The sequence below is a fragment of the Balaenoptera musculus genome, chromosome 6 (genome assembly GCF_009873245.2).
Source record: "Balaenoptera musculus isolate JJ_BM4_2016_0621 chromosome 6, mBalMus1.pri.v3, whole genome shotgun sequence".
Taxonomy (NCBI): Eukaryota; Metazoa; Chordata; class Mammalia; order Artiodactyla; family Balaenopteridae; genus Balaenoptera; species Balaenoptera musculus.
The window spans coordinates 106,075,734-106,092,619 of NC_045790.1; the positions used below are offsets into that span (position 1 = coordinate 106,075,734).

General features: G+C 38.1%; 1 protein-coding gene and 1 non-coding gene across 4 annotated transcripts in view; one reads left to right on the forward strand and one right to left on the reverse strand.

Moving 5' to 3' along the window:
- SCAI (suppressor of cancer cell invasion) overlaps window positions 1-16,886 on the reverse strand; it is a 132,667-nt gene that overhangs the window by 63,554 nt on the left and 52,227 nt on the right. For all 3 annotated transcript variants that reach the window (XR_005020404.1, XM_036856490.1, XM_036856491.1), the window contains one exon: window positions 802-933. Coding sequence is in view for 2 of the 3 variants with exons in the window: in XM_036856490.1 (XP_036712385.1) it covers window positions 802-933 (132 nt within the window). In the remaining variant the exon portion in view is untranslated. The remainder of the gene's footprint in view (window positions 1-801; window positions 934-16,886) is intronic.
- LOC118897581 lies at window positions 3,231-3,358 on the forward strand. The gene has a single exon (XR_005020473.1). It is a non-coding gene; the product is annotated as a small nucleolar RNA SNORA64/SNORA10 family (small nucleolar RNA).

Here is a 16,886-nt window from a genome sequence, read left to right on the forward strand (position 1 = left end):
AATCAACTATACTTCAATAATTAATTAATTAATTAAAATAAAAATAACTCACAATCTTTACAATTATTCACTCCTATATAAAGTTTCCCAAAAAAACCTATTTATCCTTAGTATTTTACCCATAGCATGAATTTATTTATGACTGAAACTAAGCTAATGAAGCTTTAGGTCTGAAGTAAGTCAATATCCTAAGAATCTCATGAAATGAAATACGGCTAAACCATTTAAATAAAACAAAATGGTACAAAATTATTTACTCACCACACACAAGAATACACAATCAAAGACACATTTTGACAAAATTGCATATAGCTTCCGCTACCAGTCAGGGCACACACAACTAATGTAAAAATAACTGTCTAGAACACTAGACTGTCTAGAACACTCTTATTTTAGTTAACAGATACTTTATCCTAAGAAAAAGAAAGAATAAAAGAAATAAGCAAATAAACAAGTATACAAAAAGTGTAACAGAAGAGAAGCCCCAGGTTCACTTGCATATGCATCCCAGGCTCCTTAGTTATCGCAATGTGTAAAATCAGATGTAAAATAGGTATGATGTGGAGTAAGGTATACAAGACCACCTAACAAAACAGCTCTCTCAACTTGAGTAAAACAATATAAGTTATCCTCTTCTGTTGTTTTCTCACCTGAGAATGAAGAAAAAAAGCATGATCATCTCTAGTACAGACATTTATATAACATTCTATCCATAACTTTTCAGAAACTTACCACACATCAGCCATGGAAAAAAAAGATACAGAACTAGATAAAAGTTTAAGGCATCAAGAGTCCACTAACCTTAACCCGTTGAACAGTTGCTTAGATTTATCCAGAAGGTAACAAAAGTCTGTAACTGTTTTCCTCTCTCCCTGTGGGATGTCATCTTCAGCACCTCCAGAGGACATGATTTCTTTAAGAGCAAATTCAGTCCTGTAAGAAAACATATGTCTATTTACCAAGTAGGTGAAAATAAAAAGAGAAACAGACCTTAGTTATATCATCTGATAGCATTTTTTTTATGATAGAGACATCTTCTGATTACAATCAAATCATCAAAGTAATTTAAGTATAAGATGGTGTGGAAGAATAGACAATCTCATATTGTGGGTGGGAATGAAAATTGGTACATCCATTTTAAAAAGCAGTTTTTATAATATTATTTCATCCAATAAATATTATTTGAATGGCTAAAATGTTCCAGGCACTCCTCTACATGGTTAAGAAATGTTGATCCTTTTAACCTATTTATCTATTTGATCCATTCTGTATATCCATCCCAGAAAACGATCCTACAAATGGAAAACCCTTTGTCCACAAAGATATTTATTTCGGTACCATAGTATTTAAAAGCTGTTATGAAACTAAAAAAACCAAAGAGGGAAATGGCTAAGTACTTCATAGAACACTAATGACTACACTCTACCCTATCACTAACTTACAGTTATACTTAAGATGATAAAGCAATAATATGGATATACTCCAGTATAAAAGGGATATAAAAACAACACACATCAAAAAGAAAAAAAAAAAACCACACACACACAAACACACACGTACATATATTTTAAAGCTATTTATTACTGAATCCAAGCTATCTTCCCATGTAATCCATCATGTTAATCAGCCATTTTAAAAACAGCAAGTTGCCAGATAGTATACATAGTATGAACCTATGCTAAAGAAAAGAAAATTCATTTGCGTTCACACACAGATAGAAGTCCCTGGGACAACACAGGGAAATCTGGTCCCAGTGCAGGGTGAAAAGGCAGAGCAGACAAGGACCAGACACCAGAGATGGTAGTTAGGGGGTGGTACAGTTATTTTGGCAAATATTTTTTTCTCCAACATTGTCTTCAACAGACAATTGCGGTTGCAAGGCAGGAAAATTGTCAGCAAGCCTAGAAGTGTCAAGGGGCTGCAGGGTAACATATGGGTGGCACTGCAGCCAGCTGGTGGGGAAGTAGTTTACAACACGCATGGACAGCACTGGGTGGTCCCTGCATGTTCACAAGTTCCTTCTTCCCACCACCTCTTTCCGCACGTCATGGACTAGGTGGTTTTAACAAAGGGAAACAGACCTTGAAAAGTGCAGAGTCTGGGAAGGGGTTCCACACTACAGTGATCCTGGGTAAGTCATCTCCCACACTCAACAACCCCCTGCCTTCATTCTTTAAACCCAGATGGAGATGCAGAAACAAGGCACAAACTGTACTTTCTCCAGCCCTCCCCATACAGTTCATGAGCCAAGGTGGCTAATATCCCCAGGACACAGGAGTTTACAGGAGAAAAACACAAAATAAAAGTTCAAAATAAACAAATTCAATAAGAAAGGATATTAGATATAAAGCAGGAAGAAAATATCATAATGAAGCAAATAAAAATACTGGGTATGAAAAATATAACCACTGAAATAAACTTAGTAGATGGATAGACTGAAGAACAGAAAAGATACAGCTGAACAAATTAATAAGCTAAAACATCAGGTTTAAGGTACTCTGCCAAAAGACATCAGGAAGAGATAGAATACACAAAAGAAAATTCAAGAGATATGGAAAAGGGAAATGAAGGAAATCAACATCCACATCATAGCATATAAAGAAGAGAGAAAAAATCACGCGAAGGCAATAAATACTTGCAGAAATAAACTTCTATAAACTTCCCAGAATTAGAGGAAATATAAAACCTCAAACTAAAAGGACTCAAAGAACGTTAAAAGAAAGAAAAGATAAAGAAATAATCCCACAGCCAGAAATATTAAAGTGAAACTTAAGAATCCAGAGAAGCCCTCTCCCATTCCCAAACTATCCAGTCCTACAGCCATTAGGTGGGGCAGAGCACAGCAGGTGTCCACACAGAGGGTAGCCTCCTGGGTATCAGAGCACAAACTGTGAGGAGACCATCCACATCCATACAAAGGGCCAGCTTGCATGGGATGGTGGCGCCTGAGTGCACTGAGTAGGGTAATAACGAGTGGGGACTGGCATGGGGAGTGACAGCCTGAGCAGGGTGAGGAGGGCACGTCCACATGGAAGAGTTCAGAGGTAGAGAGAGATCTGTCATATATAGGGGATTCATCAAATAAGAAAATCTTTTAAGGAAAAGGGGACCGAGAGTTCTCTCTGTAAGAGAAAGGAAACACAAACATGGAAAGGGAAAAGGTTAGAATGAACCCTGTGGATTGAAACTGGAGGTATGGGTGAACTAATGGATGTTTAAGAAGAGTGATATATCTCTCAGCTCCCTTAATCACATTCTGAGTGCGGTTGGCGTATTTTCAGAGAGGGAGAGGAAGGTGCACCTAATGCACGACAGACTGGCCCACAGTGGCCACTCTGTTCCTAGAAGTGCAACAGCTTCCGTCTGCATCTGGGGTTTCACCAACCCTCTCTTGTTTTTCCTTTTCCAGCCAAGGCCACTTTTGATGCCATTCCCAAGACCTAGTTATCTCACTCCTGATCTCTGGAAACAGACAGTGTTCACCAAGTCTCCGTATCAGGAATTCACTGACCATCTTGTAAAGACTCACACAGAGTTTCTGTGCAGAGGACCCAGGCTCCAGCTGTAGCCACCACGTATTTTTATATGAGAAAAGTAAAGTGAATGAAGCCAGTTAAAAAGAAAAAGAAAGAGAGAGACATAAATGTCTGGGTGCGGGGAGGGGGGGCGGCGTGATGCGTACATAAGTATACTCCCCAGTTCTGTAAATCTGTCTAGTGAGAGGGCCTGGGAACAGTGACCATTCCCCCCCACGACCCCCACCAATGGTATGAACATACCTAGCACCCAAATCTTGGCTTCTAACACCATTCTCCAATAAAGGGAACCAGAGCTCCTTGGAGAATTGTAATAGTCTAATTACAGCCCTGGAGCAGAAAAAGTACAAGATGAATCTGGAATATCCTGTGCCAGAGAGCAACAAAATGCTCAAAGAATGATAGAGACATAAGAAAAGGATATAGGACTTAAGTGTCCATCAACAGATGAATGATAAAGAAAATGTGGTATATGTACACAATGGAATATTATTCAGCCATAAAAAGGGGAAGTCCTGCTATTTGCAACAACATGGATGGACCTTGACAGCATTATGCTAAGTTAAATAAGTCACACAGAGAAAGACATATACTGTATGATCTTACTTATATGTGGAATCTTACAGAAAAAACCAAACTCATAGAAAACAGAGAACAGATTGGTGGTTTCCGGAAGTGGGGGTGGGGAGTGATAGAAAACTGTGAAGGTGGTCGAAGGGTACAAAATTCCACTTATAAGATAAATAAGTTCTGGGGATGTAATGTACAATATGGTGACTATAGCTAACAATATTGTATTATACATTTGAAAGTTGCCAAGAAAGTAGATCTTAGTTCTTATCACAAGAAAAAAATTTTTGTAACTGTGTGAGGTGATGGATGATAACCAAACTTATTGCGGTAATCACTATGTGTACACCTTAAACTAACAGAATGCTATATGTCAATGACATCTCAATAAAACTGGGATAAATAAATGAATAAAAATAAAAAATAAAATCAAGCATTAAAAAAGGACCTAGGATCTAGCTTGAGGGAGCGTCCACTAGCCAAATTGGGGATAATTTCAGCATCAAAACAAATAATAATAGTAATGGATTATAACCTATTAAATAAAATAAGAAATGATAAAGCAATACTGACATAAGTGAATGAATAAATGTAAAATTTGATAGTGAATGGGATAGTTTCAGAGTACTTGCCCACAAAATACACATTAATTCCAAAAGGAAAAAGTAACATCACAACAATGAAATCTGGCAGACATCACCTTGATTAAGTGACCAAAATGAACATCATTCATAATCAGATCAATCAAAGTCCTGTACCACCTGATAGGATGAGAAGTGATATTCCTGCCAAAGAGACATAACGTAAACCTAATCATGAGGAAACAGACAAAACCAAATTGGGAGACATATTCTACAAAATAACCAAACTGTAATCTTCAAAAATGTCAAGGATATTCCCCCAAAGAAAAGGGAAGACTGAAGTGCGATGCCTGATTCAGAGCTGGATCTTTCTGCTGTAAAGGATGTTATTGGGACAAGTGGTGAAGCTTGAATGGAATCTGAGAAATAGATGGTAGTAATACATCAATGTTAATTAGAAAAAAATATGAAACCTGGAATTCCCTGGCAGTCCAGGGGTTAGGACTCTGCACTTCCACTTCAGGGGCCACAGGTTCAATCCCTGGTCGGGGAGCTAAGATCCCGCATGCCGTGCAGTGTGCCCAAAAAAAAAAAAAAAGAAAGAAAAAAAACCCCTAATACAACAAAGTTAGCACATTAAAAATATACTAATTATTTAGCACACTAAATGTGTCAACAGATGAATGGATAAAGAAGATGTGGTATATATATATATATACAATCGAATATTAGCCATAAAAAAGAATGAAATAATGCCATTTGCAGCAACCTAGAGATGAACCTAGAGATTATCATACTAACTGAAGTCAGACAGAGAAAGACAGATATCATATGATATCACTTATGTGTGGAATCTAGAAAATGATACAAATGAACTTATTAACAAAACAGAAACAGACCCACAGACATAGAAAACAAACTTACCATTACCAAAGGGGAAGGGGAGGGATCAATTAGGAGTTTGATATTAGCAGATACAAACTACTATATATAGAATAAATGACAAAGTCCTACTGTATAGCACACAGAACTATATTCAATATCTTGTAATAAACCATATGGAAAAGAATATGAAAATGAATATATATAATACCTACTTTGCTGTACACCAGAAGTTAACACAACATTGTAAATCAACTATATTTCAATTTAAAAATAATAATAATATGCCGCAACTAAGACCGGTGCAGCCAAATAAATAAATAAATATTTTTTAAATACAAATTAATAATAATAAAAAAGAAAGTCTAAAACTTTCAAAAGGCAAAACAAAGTAATGAACATACAAAAAAAATACAGTATTACCGCAGTTGAGTATGCACTGAAACCAGCATATTCACTAGGGGCAGTGTAAAACAGTGCAGACCCTGATACTCACTGCATGTATCGGGGGATACATTTATTCTTTCTATTAGACTCAGCAATTACACTCCTCGAAACTTATCTAAGGAACATGTTAACCATCATTACTGATAAATTACTCATAACACAGGGAACTGGTGTTCCCTCCACCCTACACTCTCACATAATTACCTATTCTTCAACCTCACTGAAATATGGGCAAGTCTCTGAACCAATTCTACTCTTACATAACATCACAATTTTACACGTTATTCTCTGCGCCTATTTTGGTCACCTGGCAAGTTTATATTCATAGTTTAAGACATTACTCAAATGACACCTTTTCAGATTTTCCTTGAAAACCTAATCTCTCCCTGGCACTTACATATGATCAAGTTGGTAGAGGCTTCTCCAGTGACACCACAGAAAGTTATACATGAAACAACTGTTTGTTTAAAAAAAAAGTCTGTCTCACTGTCTAGACCTACACTGTCCGAAACTATAGTTACTGGCCACATGTGGGCTACTGAGCACTTGAAACATGGCTACTCTAAGTTGAGATGTGTTGTAAAGGTAAAATACACCAAATTTAGAAGATTTAGCATAAAAAAGATGTAAAAATCTCATTAATAATTTTATATTGTTACATGTTGAAATAATGTTTTGGTTACTTTAGTAAAATAAAATACATTATTAAAATTAGTTTCATCTTACTTTTTATAATCTGATCATATTTCTTTTTTTTACCAATTTTTATTTTATTATTATTTTTTATCAAAGTATAGTTGATTTACAATGTTGTGTTAGCTTCTGGTTGCACAGCAAAGCGATTCAGTTACACATATATATACATATTATTTTTCATATTCTTTTTCCATTATGGTTTATTACAAGATATTGAATATAGTTCCCTGTGTTATACAGTAGGACCTTGTGGTTATCTGTCTTATATGTAGTAGTTTTTATCTGCTAATCCCAAACTCCTATTTATCCTCCCACCTTTCCCCTTTGGTAATGATAAATTTTTTTTTTTTCCCTATGTCTGTGAGTCAGTTTCTGTTTTGTAAATAAGTACATCTGTATCATTTTTTAGATTCCACACATAAGTGATATCATATGATATCTGTCTTTGACTTACTTCACTTAGTATGATAATCTCTAGGTTCATTCATGTTACTGCAAATGGCATTATTTCATTCTTTTTTATGGCTGAGTAATATTCCATGGTATATATATACCACATCTTTTATCCATTCATCTGTCGACAGACATTTAGGTTGCTTCCTGTCTTGGCTATTGTAAATAGTGCCTGCGATGAACATTGGGGTGCATGCATCTTTTTGAATGTAGAGTCTGCTCCAGCTACATGCCCAGGAGTTGGACTGCTGGATCACATGCCAAACTCTATTTTTAGTCTTTTAAGGAACTTCCATACTGTTCTCCATAGTGGCTGCACCATTAATGTGATTATATTTCTATAGAACAGATATAAAGCTGTCAATATTCATAGATGATACAAAACCTCTCCATAGAAATTTCAAAAGAACCTACAGATAAATTATTAGAATAACCAGTGAATTTAGCAAAGTTGCTGGATATAAGGTGAATTACAAAAAGGCAACTGGAAAGGGGACCTTCAAGATGGCAGAGGAGTAAGACGTGGAGATCACCTTCCTCCCCACAAATACCTCAAAAATACATCTACATGTGGAACAACTCCTACAGAACACCTACTGAATGCCGGCAGAAAACTCAGACTTCCCAAAAGGCAAGAAACTCCCCATGTACCTGGGTAGGGCAAAAGAAAAAAGAAAAAACAGAGACAAAATAGGAACAGGACCTGCACTTCTGGGAGGGAGCTGTGAAGGAGGAAAAGTTCCCACACACTAGGAAGACCTCTTCACTGGTGGATGACGGGGGGGTGGGCGGGCAGGAAGCTTTGGAGCCACGGAGGAGAGCGCAGCAATAGGGGTGCAGAGGGCAAAGCGGAGAGATTCCTGCACAGAGGATCAGTGCCGACCAGCACTCAGCAGCCTGAGAGGCTTATCTACTCACCCACTGGGACGGGCAGGGGCTGAGAGCTGAGGCTCGAACTTCGGAGGTCAGATCCCAGGGAGAGGACTGGGGTTGGCTGTGTGAACACAGCCTGAAGGGGGCTAGTGTACCACAGCTAGCCAGGAGGGAGTCCGGGAAAAAGTCTGGAGCTGCTGAAGAGGCAAGAAGACCATTGTTTCAGGGTGCGTGAGGGAGGGGACTCCTTCCTTGTCTGCCCAAAGAAGGCAGAGCACCGCCTAAATGAGCTTCAGAGATGGGCGCGAGCTGTGCTATCAGCTCGGACCACAGAGATGGCCATGAAATGTTAACGCTGCTGCTGCAGCCACCAAGAATCCCATTATCCACACCTCCCTGGAGCTGTGCAGCCCGTCACTGCCAGGGTCTCTTGACCCTGGGACAAATTCCCCGGGAAGAACACACAGCAGGCTCAAGCTGTTGAACGTCATGCTGGCCTCTGGCCACCGCAGGCTTGCCCCGCATTCCAATTATAACTATCGTACCCCTCCCTCCCCCTGGCCTGAATGAGCAAGAGCCCCCTAATCAGCTACTGCTTTAACCCGGTCCCTATCTGGGTGGGAACAGATGCCTGAGGGCGACCTACCTGCAGAGGCGGGGCCAAAACCAAAGCTGAACCCCAGGAGCTGTGAGAACAAAGAAGAGGAAGGGAAATCTCTCCAGCAGCCTCAGGAGCAGCAGATTAACTCCCCACAATTAAACTTGATGTACCCCCGCGTCTGTGGAATACCTGAATAGACACGATCATCCCAAAATTGAGGGCGGCGGACTTTGGGAGCAACTGTAGACTAGGGGTTTGCTGTCTGTGAGTGATTTGTTTCTGATTTTTTATGTTTACCTTAGTACATATTTTAGGCGCTTGTTATCATTAGTGGATTTGTTTATTGATTTGGTTGCTCTCTTTTTATTATTATTATTTTTGTTTTTTTTATTTTATAATAATTTTTTTTTCTTTCTTTTTCTCCCCTTTTCTTGTGAGCCATGTGGCTGACAGGGTATTGGTGCTCCAGCCTGGTGTCAGGCCCTGAGCCTCTGAGGTGGGAGAGCCAAGTTCAGGACATTGGACTACCCAGAGACCTCCCAGCCCCACGTAATATCAATCGGTTGAGAGCTCTCCCAGAGTCTCCATCTAAACGCTAAGACCCAGCTCCACCCAACAATCAGCAAGCTCCAGTGCTGGACGGCCCATGCCAAGCAACTAGCATGAGAGGGAACACAACCCCACCCATCAGCAGAGAGGCTGCCTAAAATCATACTAAGTTCACAGACACCCCAAAACGCACCACTGGACGCAGCCCTGCCCACCAGAAAAGACAAGATCCAGCCCCACCCACCAGAAAGACAAGATCCAGCCCCACCCACCAGGAACACAGGCACCACTCCCCTCCACCAGTAAGCCTACACAACCCACTGAACAAACCTCACCCACTGGGAGCAGACACCAAAAACAATAGGAACTACGAACCTGCAGGCTGCAAAAAGGAGACACCAAACACAGTAAGTTAAACAAAATGAGAAGACAGAGAATATGCAGCAGATGAAGAGGCAAGGTAAAAACCCACTGGACCAAACAAGTGAAGAGGAAACAGGCAGTCTACCTGAAAAAGAATTCAGAGTAATGATAGTAAAGACGATCCAAAATCTTGTGAAAACAGATGGAGAAAATACAAGAAATGTTTAACAAGGACCTAGAAGAACTAAAGAGCAAACAACAACGATGAACACAACACAATAAATGAAATTAAAAAATTCTCTAGAAGGAATCAACAGCAGAATAACTGAGGTAGAAGAAACAGATAAGTGACCTGGAAGACAAAATAGTGGAAATAACTACCACAGAGCAGAATAAGAAAAAAAGAATGAAAAGAATTGAGGACAGTCTCAGAGACCTCTGGGACAACATTAACACACCAACAGTCGAATTATAGCAGTCCAGAAGAAGAAGAGAAAAAGAAAGGGTCTGAGAAAATATTTGAAGAGATCATAGTTGAAAACTTCCCTACTATGGGAAAGGAAATAGACAATCAAGTCCAGGAAGTGCAGAGAGTCCCATACAGGATAAACCAAGGAGAAATACGCCAAGATATATATTAATCAAACTATCAAAAATTAAATACAATGAAAGAATATTAAAAGCATCAAGGAAAGCAACAAATAACATACAAGGGAATCCCCATAAGGTTAACAGCTGATCGTTCAGCAGAAACTCTGCAAGCCAGAAGGGAGTGGCAGGACATATTTAAAGAGATGAAGGGAAAACCTACAACCAAGATTACACTACCCAGCACGGATCTCTTCATATTCGACGGAGAGAATTAAAACGTTTACAGACAAGCAAAGTTAAGAGAATTCAGCACCACCAAACCATCTTTACAACAAATGCTAAAGGAACTTCTCTAGGCAGAAACACAAGAGAAGGAAAAGACCTACAAAACAAACCCAAAACAACTAAGAAAATGGTAATACGAACATACATATCAATAATTACCTTAAATGTAAATGGTTTAAAGCTCCAACCAAAACACACAGACTGGCTGAACAGATACAAAAACAAGCCCCATATATATGCTGTCTACAAGAGACCCACTTCAGACCTAGGGATACATACAGAATGAAAGTGAAGGGATAGAAAAAGATATTCCATGCAAATGGAAATCAAAAGAAAGCTGGAGTAGCAATACTCATATCAGACAAAATAGACTTTAAAATAAAGACTATTACAAGAGACAAAGAAGGACAGTACATAATGATCAAGGGATAGATCCAAGAAGAAGATATAACAATTGTAAATATTTATGCACCCAACATAGGAGCACTTCAATACATAAGGCAAATGCTAACAGCCACAAAAGGGGAAATCAACAGTAACACAATAATAGTAGGGGACTTTAACACCCCACTTTCACCAATGGACAGATCATGCAAAATGAAAATAAATAAGGAAACACAAGCTTTAAATGACATATCAAACAAGATGGACTTAATTGATATTTATAAGACATTCCATCCAAAAACAACAGAAGATAGTTTCTTCTCAAGTGCTCATGGAACATTCTCCAGGATAGATCACATCTTGGGTCACAAATCAAGCCTCAGTAAATTTAAGAAAACTGAAATTGTATCAAGTATCTTTTCTGACCACAACGCTTTAAGACTAGATATCAATTACAGGAAAAAAACTGTAAAAAATACAAACACATGGGGGCTTCCCTGGTGGCGCAGTGGTTGAGAATCTGCCTGCCAATGCAGGGGACACGGGTTCGAGCCCTGGTCTGGGAAGATCCCACATGCCGCGGACCAACTGGGCCCGGGAGCCACAACTACTGAGCCTGTGCGTCTGGAGTCGTGCTCCGCAACGAGAGGCCGCGACAGTGAGAGGCCCGCGCACCGCGATGAAGAGTGGCCCCAAGTCGCCACAAATGGAGAAAGCCCCCGCACAGAAACGAAGACCCAACACAGCCAAAAATAAATAAATAAATAAATAAATACATTTATAAAAAACAAAAAATACAAACACATGGAGGCTAAACAATATGCTATTAAATAACCAAGAGATCACTGAAGAAATCAAAGAGGAAATCAAAACATACCTAGAGACAAATGACAATGAAAACACGACAACCCAAAACCTACGGGATGCAGCAAAAGCAGTTCTAAGACGGAAGTTTATAGCAATACAATCCTACCTCAAGAAACAAGAAAAATCTCAAATAAATAACCTAACCTTACACCTAAGCAATTAGAGAAAGAAGAACAAAAAAAACCCCAAAGTTAGCAGAAGGAAAGAAATCATAAAGATAAGATCAGAAATAAATGAAAAAGAAATGAAAGAAACAATAGCAAAGGTCAATAAAACTAAAAGCTGGTTCTTTGAGAAGATAAACAAAATTGATAAACCATTAGCCAGACTCATCAAGAAAAAAAGGGAGAAGACTCAAATCAATAGAATTAGAAATGAAAAAGGAGAAGTAACAACTGACACTGCAGAAATACAAAGGATCATGAGAGATTACTACAACCAGCTATATGCCAATAAAATGGACAACCGGGAAGAAATGGACAAATTCTTAGAAAAGCACAACCTTCTGAGACTGAACCAGGAATAGAAAATATAAACAGACCAATCACAAGCACTGAAATTGAAACTGTGATTAAAAATCTTCCAGGAAACAAAAGTCCAGGACTAGATGGATTCACAGGCAAATTCTATCAATCATTTAGAGAAGAGCTAACACCTATCCTTCTCAAACTCTTCCAAAATATAGCAGAGGGAGGAACAATCCCAAACTCATTCTACGAGGCCCCCATCACCCTGATACCAAAACCAGACAAAGATGGCACAAAAAAGAAAACTACAGGTCAATATCCCTGCTGGACACACATGCAAAAATCCTCAACAAAATACTAGCAAACAGAATCCAACAGCATATTAAAAGGATCATACACCATGATCAAGTGGGGTTTATCCCAGGAATGCAAAGATTCTTCAATATATGCAAATCAATCAATGTGATACACCATATTAACAAACTGAAGGATAAAAACCATATGATAATCTCAATAGAAGCAGAAAAAGCTTCTGACGAAATTCAACACCCATTTATGATAAACACTCTCCAGAAAGTGGGCATAGAGGGAACCTACCTCAACATAATAACGGCCATATATGAGAAACCCACAGCAAACATCATTCTCAACGGTGAAAAACTGAAAGCATTTCCTCTAAGATCAGGAACAAGACAAGGTTGCCCACACTCACCACTATTATTCAACAAAGTTTTGGAAGTTTTAGCCACGGCAATCTGAGAAGAAAAAGATACAAAAGGAATCCAAATCGGAAAAGAAGAAGTAAAACTGTCACTGTTTGCAGATGACATGATACTATACATAGAGGATCCTAAAGATGCCACCAGAAAACTACTAGAGCTAATCAATGAATTTGGTAAAGCTGCAAGATACAAAATTAATGCACAGAAATCTCTTGCATTCCTATACACTAATGATGAAAAATCTGAAAGTGAAATTAAGGAAACACTCCCATTTACCACTGCAACAAAAAGAATAAAACACCTAGGAGTAAACCTACCTAAGGAGACAAAAGACCTGTATGCAGAAAACTATAAGACACTGATGAAAGAAATTAAAGATGATACAAACAGATGGAGAGATATACCATGCTCTTGGATTGGAAGAATCAACATTGTGAAAATGACTCTACTACCCAAAGCAATCTACAGATTCAATGCAATCCCTATCAAACTACCAATGGCATTTTTCACAGAACTAGAACAAAGAATCACACAATTTGTATGGAAACACAAAAGACCCCGAATAGCCAAAGCAATCTTGAGAAAGAAAAACGGAGCTGGAGGAATCAGACTCCCTGAGTTCAGACCATACTACAAAGCTACAGTAATCAAGACAGTATGGTACTGGCACAAAAACAGAAATATAGATCAATGGAACAGGATAGAAAGCCCAGAGATAAACCCACGCAAATATGGTCACCTTATCTTTGATAAAGGAGGCAAGAATATACAATGGAGAAAAGACAGCCTCTTCAATAAGTGGTGCTGGGAAAACTGGACAGCAAACTGGACAGCTACATGTAAAAGAATGAAATTAGAACACTCCCTAACACCGTATACAGAAATAAACTCAAAATGGATTAGAGACCTAAATGTAAGGTCAGACACTATAAAACTGTTAGAGGAAAACATAGGCAGAACACTCTATGACATAAATCACTGCAAGATCCTTTTTGACCCACCTCCTACAGAAATGGAAATAAAACCAAAAATAAACACATGAGACCTAATGAAACTTCAAAGCTTTTGCACATCAAAGGAAACCATAAACAAGATGAAAAGACCACCCTCAGAATGGGAGAAAATATTTGCAAATGAAGCAACTGACAAAGGATTAATCTCCAAAATATACAAGCAGCTCATGCAGCTCAATATCAAAAAAACAAACAACCCAATCCAAAAATGGGCAGAAGATGTAAATAGACATTTCTCAAAAGAAGATATACAGATTGCCAACAAACACATGAAAGGATGCTCAACATCACTAACATTAGAGAAATGCAAATCAAAACTGCAATGAGGTATCACCTCACACCGGTCCGAACGGCCATCCTCAAACAATCTACAAACAATAAATGCTGGAGAGGGTGTGGAGAAAAGGGAACCCTCTTGCACTGTTGGTGGGAATGTAAATTGGTACAGCCACTATGGAGAACAGTATGGAGGTTCCTTAAAAAACTAAAAATAGAACTACCATATGAACCAACAATCCCACTAATGGGCATATACCCTGAGAAAACCATAATTCAAAAAGAGTCACGTACCACAACGTTCATTGCAGCACTATTTACAATAGCCAGAACATGGAAGCAACCTAAGTGTCCATCGACAGATGAATGGATAAAGAAGATGTGGCACATATATACAATGGAATATGACTCAGCCATAAAAAGAAATGAAATTGAGTTATTTGTAGTGAGGTGGATGGACCTAGAGTCTGTCTTACAGAGTGAAGTAAGTCAGAAAGACAAAAACAAATACTGTATGCTAACACACATATATATGGAATCTAAAAAAAAAAAAAAGGTTCTAACGAACCTAGGGGCAGGACAGGAATAAAGACGCAGACATAGAGAATGGACTTGAGGACAAGGGGAGGGGGAAGGGTAAGCTGGGACAAAGTGAGAGAGTAGCACTGACATATATACACGACCAAAGGTAAAATAGATATCTAGTGGGAAGCAGCTGCATCGCACAGGGAGATCAGCTCGGTGCTTTGTGACCACCTAGAGGTGTGGGATAGGGAGGGTGGGAGGGAGATGCAAGAGGGAGGGGACATGGAGATATATGTATACATATAGCTGATTCACTTTGTTATACAGCAGAAACTAACACAACATTGTAAAGCAATTATACTCCAAAAAAGATATTTTTAAAAACTTAAAAAAATAAAAAGGCAACTGTACTTCTATATCCTAAGAACAAATAATTAGAAAGTGAAACTTTAAAGAAAATTATAGCATTGACATTAGCACCAAATAATATCAAATAACTAGGAATAAATATAATGCAGATGTGTAAGACCTCATCACAGAAGACTGTAAAACTCTGAGAGGTAAATTAATAGAAAATTAAGAATATGCCATTTTTTTTACTGGAAGCTTGAAAATTATAAACACATCAATTCTCCCTAAATTGGTCTATAGATTTAATGCAGTACTAATCAAAATCTTAATAAACTTATTCAGATTTGTGGTAATGGACAAGTTGATTCTATAATTTATATGGAAATGCCAAGAGCCAACAGCAGCTAAATTAATCTTGAAGAACAACAAGATGGGAAGACTTACTCCACTGGATATCAAAATTTTTATAAAGTTCCAAGATTGAAGACTGTGGTATTGGTGCAGGAAGAGAAAAACAGACCAATATGACAGAACAGAGTTGAGAAATGACGCACAAGTAAACAGATACTTGATTTATAACAAAGGTAGCAGTGTAAAACAATGAGAAAAAAGTTTATCAAAAAAAAAAAAAAAACCCAAGAAAGGAAAGGAAGAGAAAAAGAGCCAGTGTGGGGTCAACTGGATATCTAAATTAAAAGAAAAATCATGAATCTTGAGTCTTACTTATGCCATACACAAAAATAAATTCTAGGTATACTGTGGATATAAATGTAAAAGGTAAAATAAAGTAGTACTTACATCATAATATAAGAAGCTATCTTCATGACCATGGGGTAAAAACTGATTTCTTAAACAGATCACCAAAAGTACTCATCATGAAGGAAAAACTGCACAATTTAAAAAACCAAGTATGTATTGTGTTGCTCAAAAGACACCATTAAGAAAGTGAAAAGACAAGCCAGAGAGTAAAAGAAGATGTTTGCAATATATATATTTGACAAAGGACTTGTAACCAAAGTAATAAATGAAGAACCCCTATAAATCAGTAAGAAAAAACAATCAATCCAATAAAATAGGAGATGGTGGGCAAAAGGCTTGAATAGATACTTCACAAAGGGGATGGCCAAATGAAAGGGTGCTGACTTTCATTAGTCCTCAGAGAAATGCAAATTAAAGCCAAATGACACATCTACCAGAATGTCTCGAATAGTTTTTAAAAACCTGACAATCCCACATGTTGGAAGAATGTGCAGCAACAGGAGCTACTAGAAAACTATTTAGCAGTATCTACTAATGTGTACTCAGCAACTAGGAAAATATACCAACAGATGTGCACTGTGTGTGCACCAAAAGACATTTACAAGTATGTTCACAGAAGTAAAATTTGTAACTGCCAAAATCTGGAAGCAATCAAGTATCTATCAATAATGAAATAGATAAATAAGTGGAATACTATAGTATAATGAAAATGAACGCACTACAGCCACCTGCAACAACATGGATGGACCCAGCATAACGCTGAGTGAAAGGAAGCAGACGCAAAAGAACACATATCATATGACTCCAATATACAAGGCACAAAACAGATAAAATTAGACCTTGGTATTTGACAGACTGATCAAGATAGTGATTACTTTTAGGGAGGAGGCAGGAAATAAGAGGAATGCTAAAAATATTTTATTTTTTGACCTGGAGTTAACATTGTGAAAATTCATTAAGCCATACATTTATTATGTATAAAGAAAGAAGGAAGAGGGAGGACAAACACCAGACTCAGGTGGTTTTTAAAAGTAAGTTTTACAGGGGCTTCCCTGGTGGCTCAGTGGTTAAGAATCCGCCTGCCAATGCAGGGGA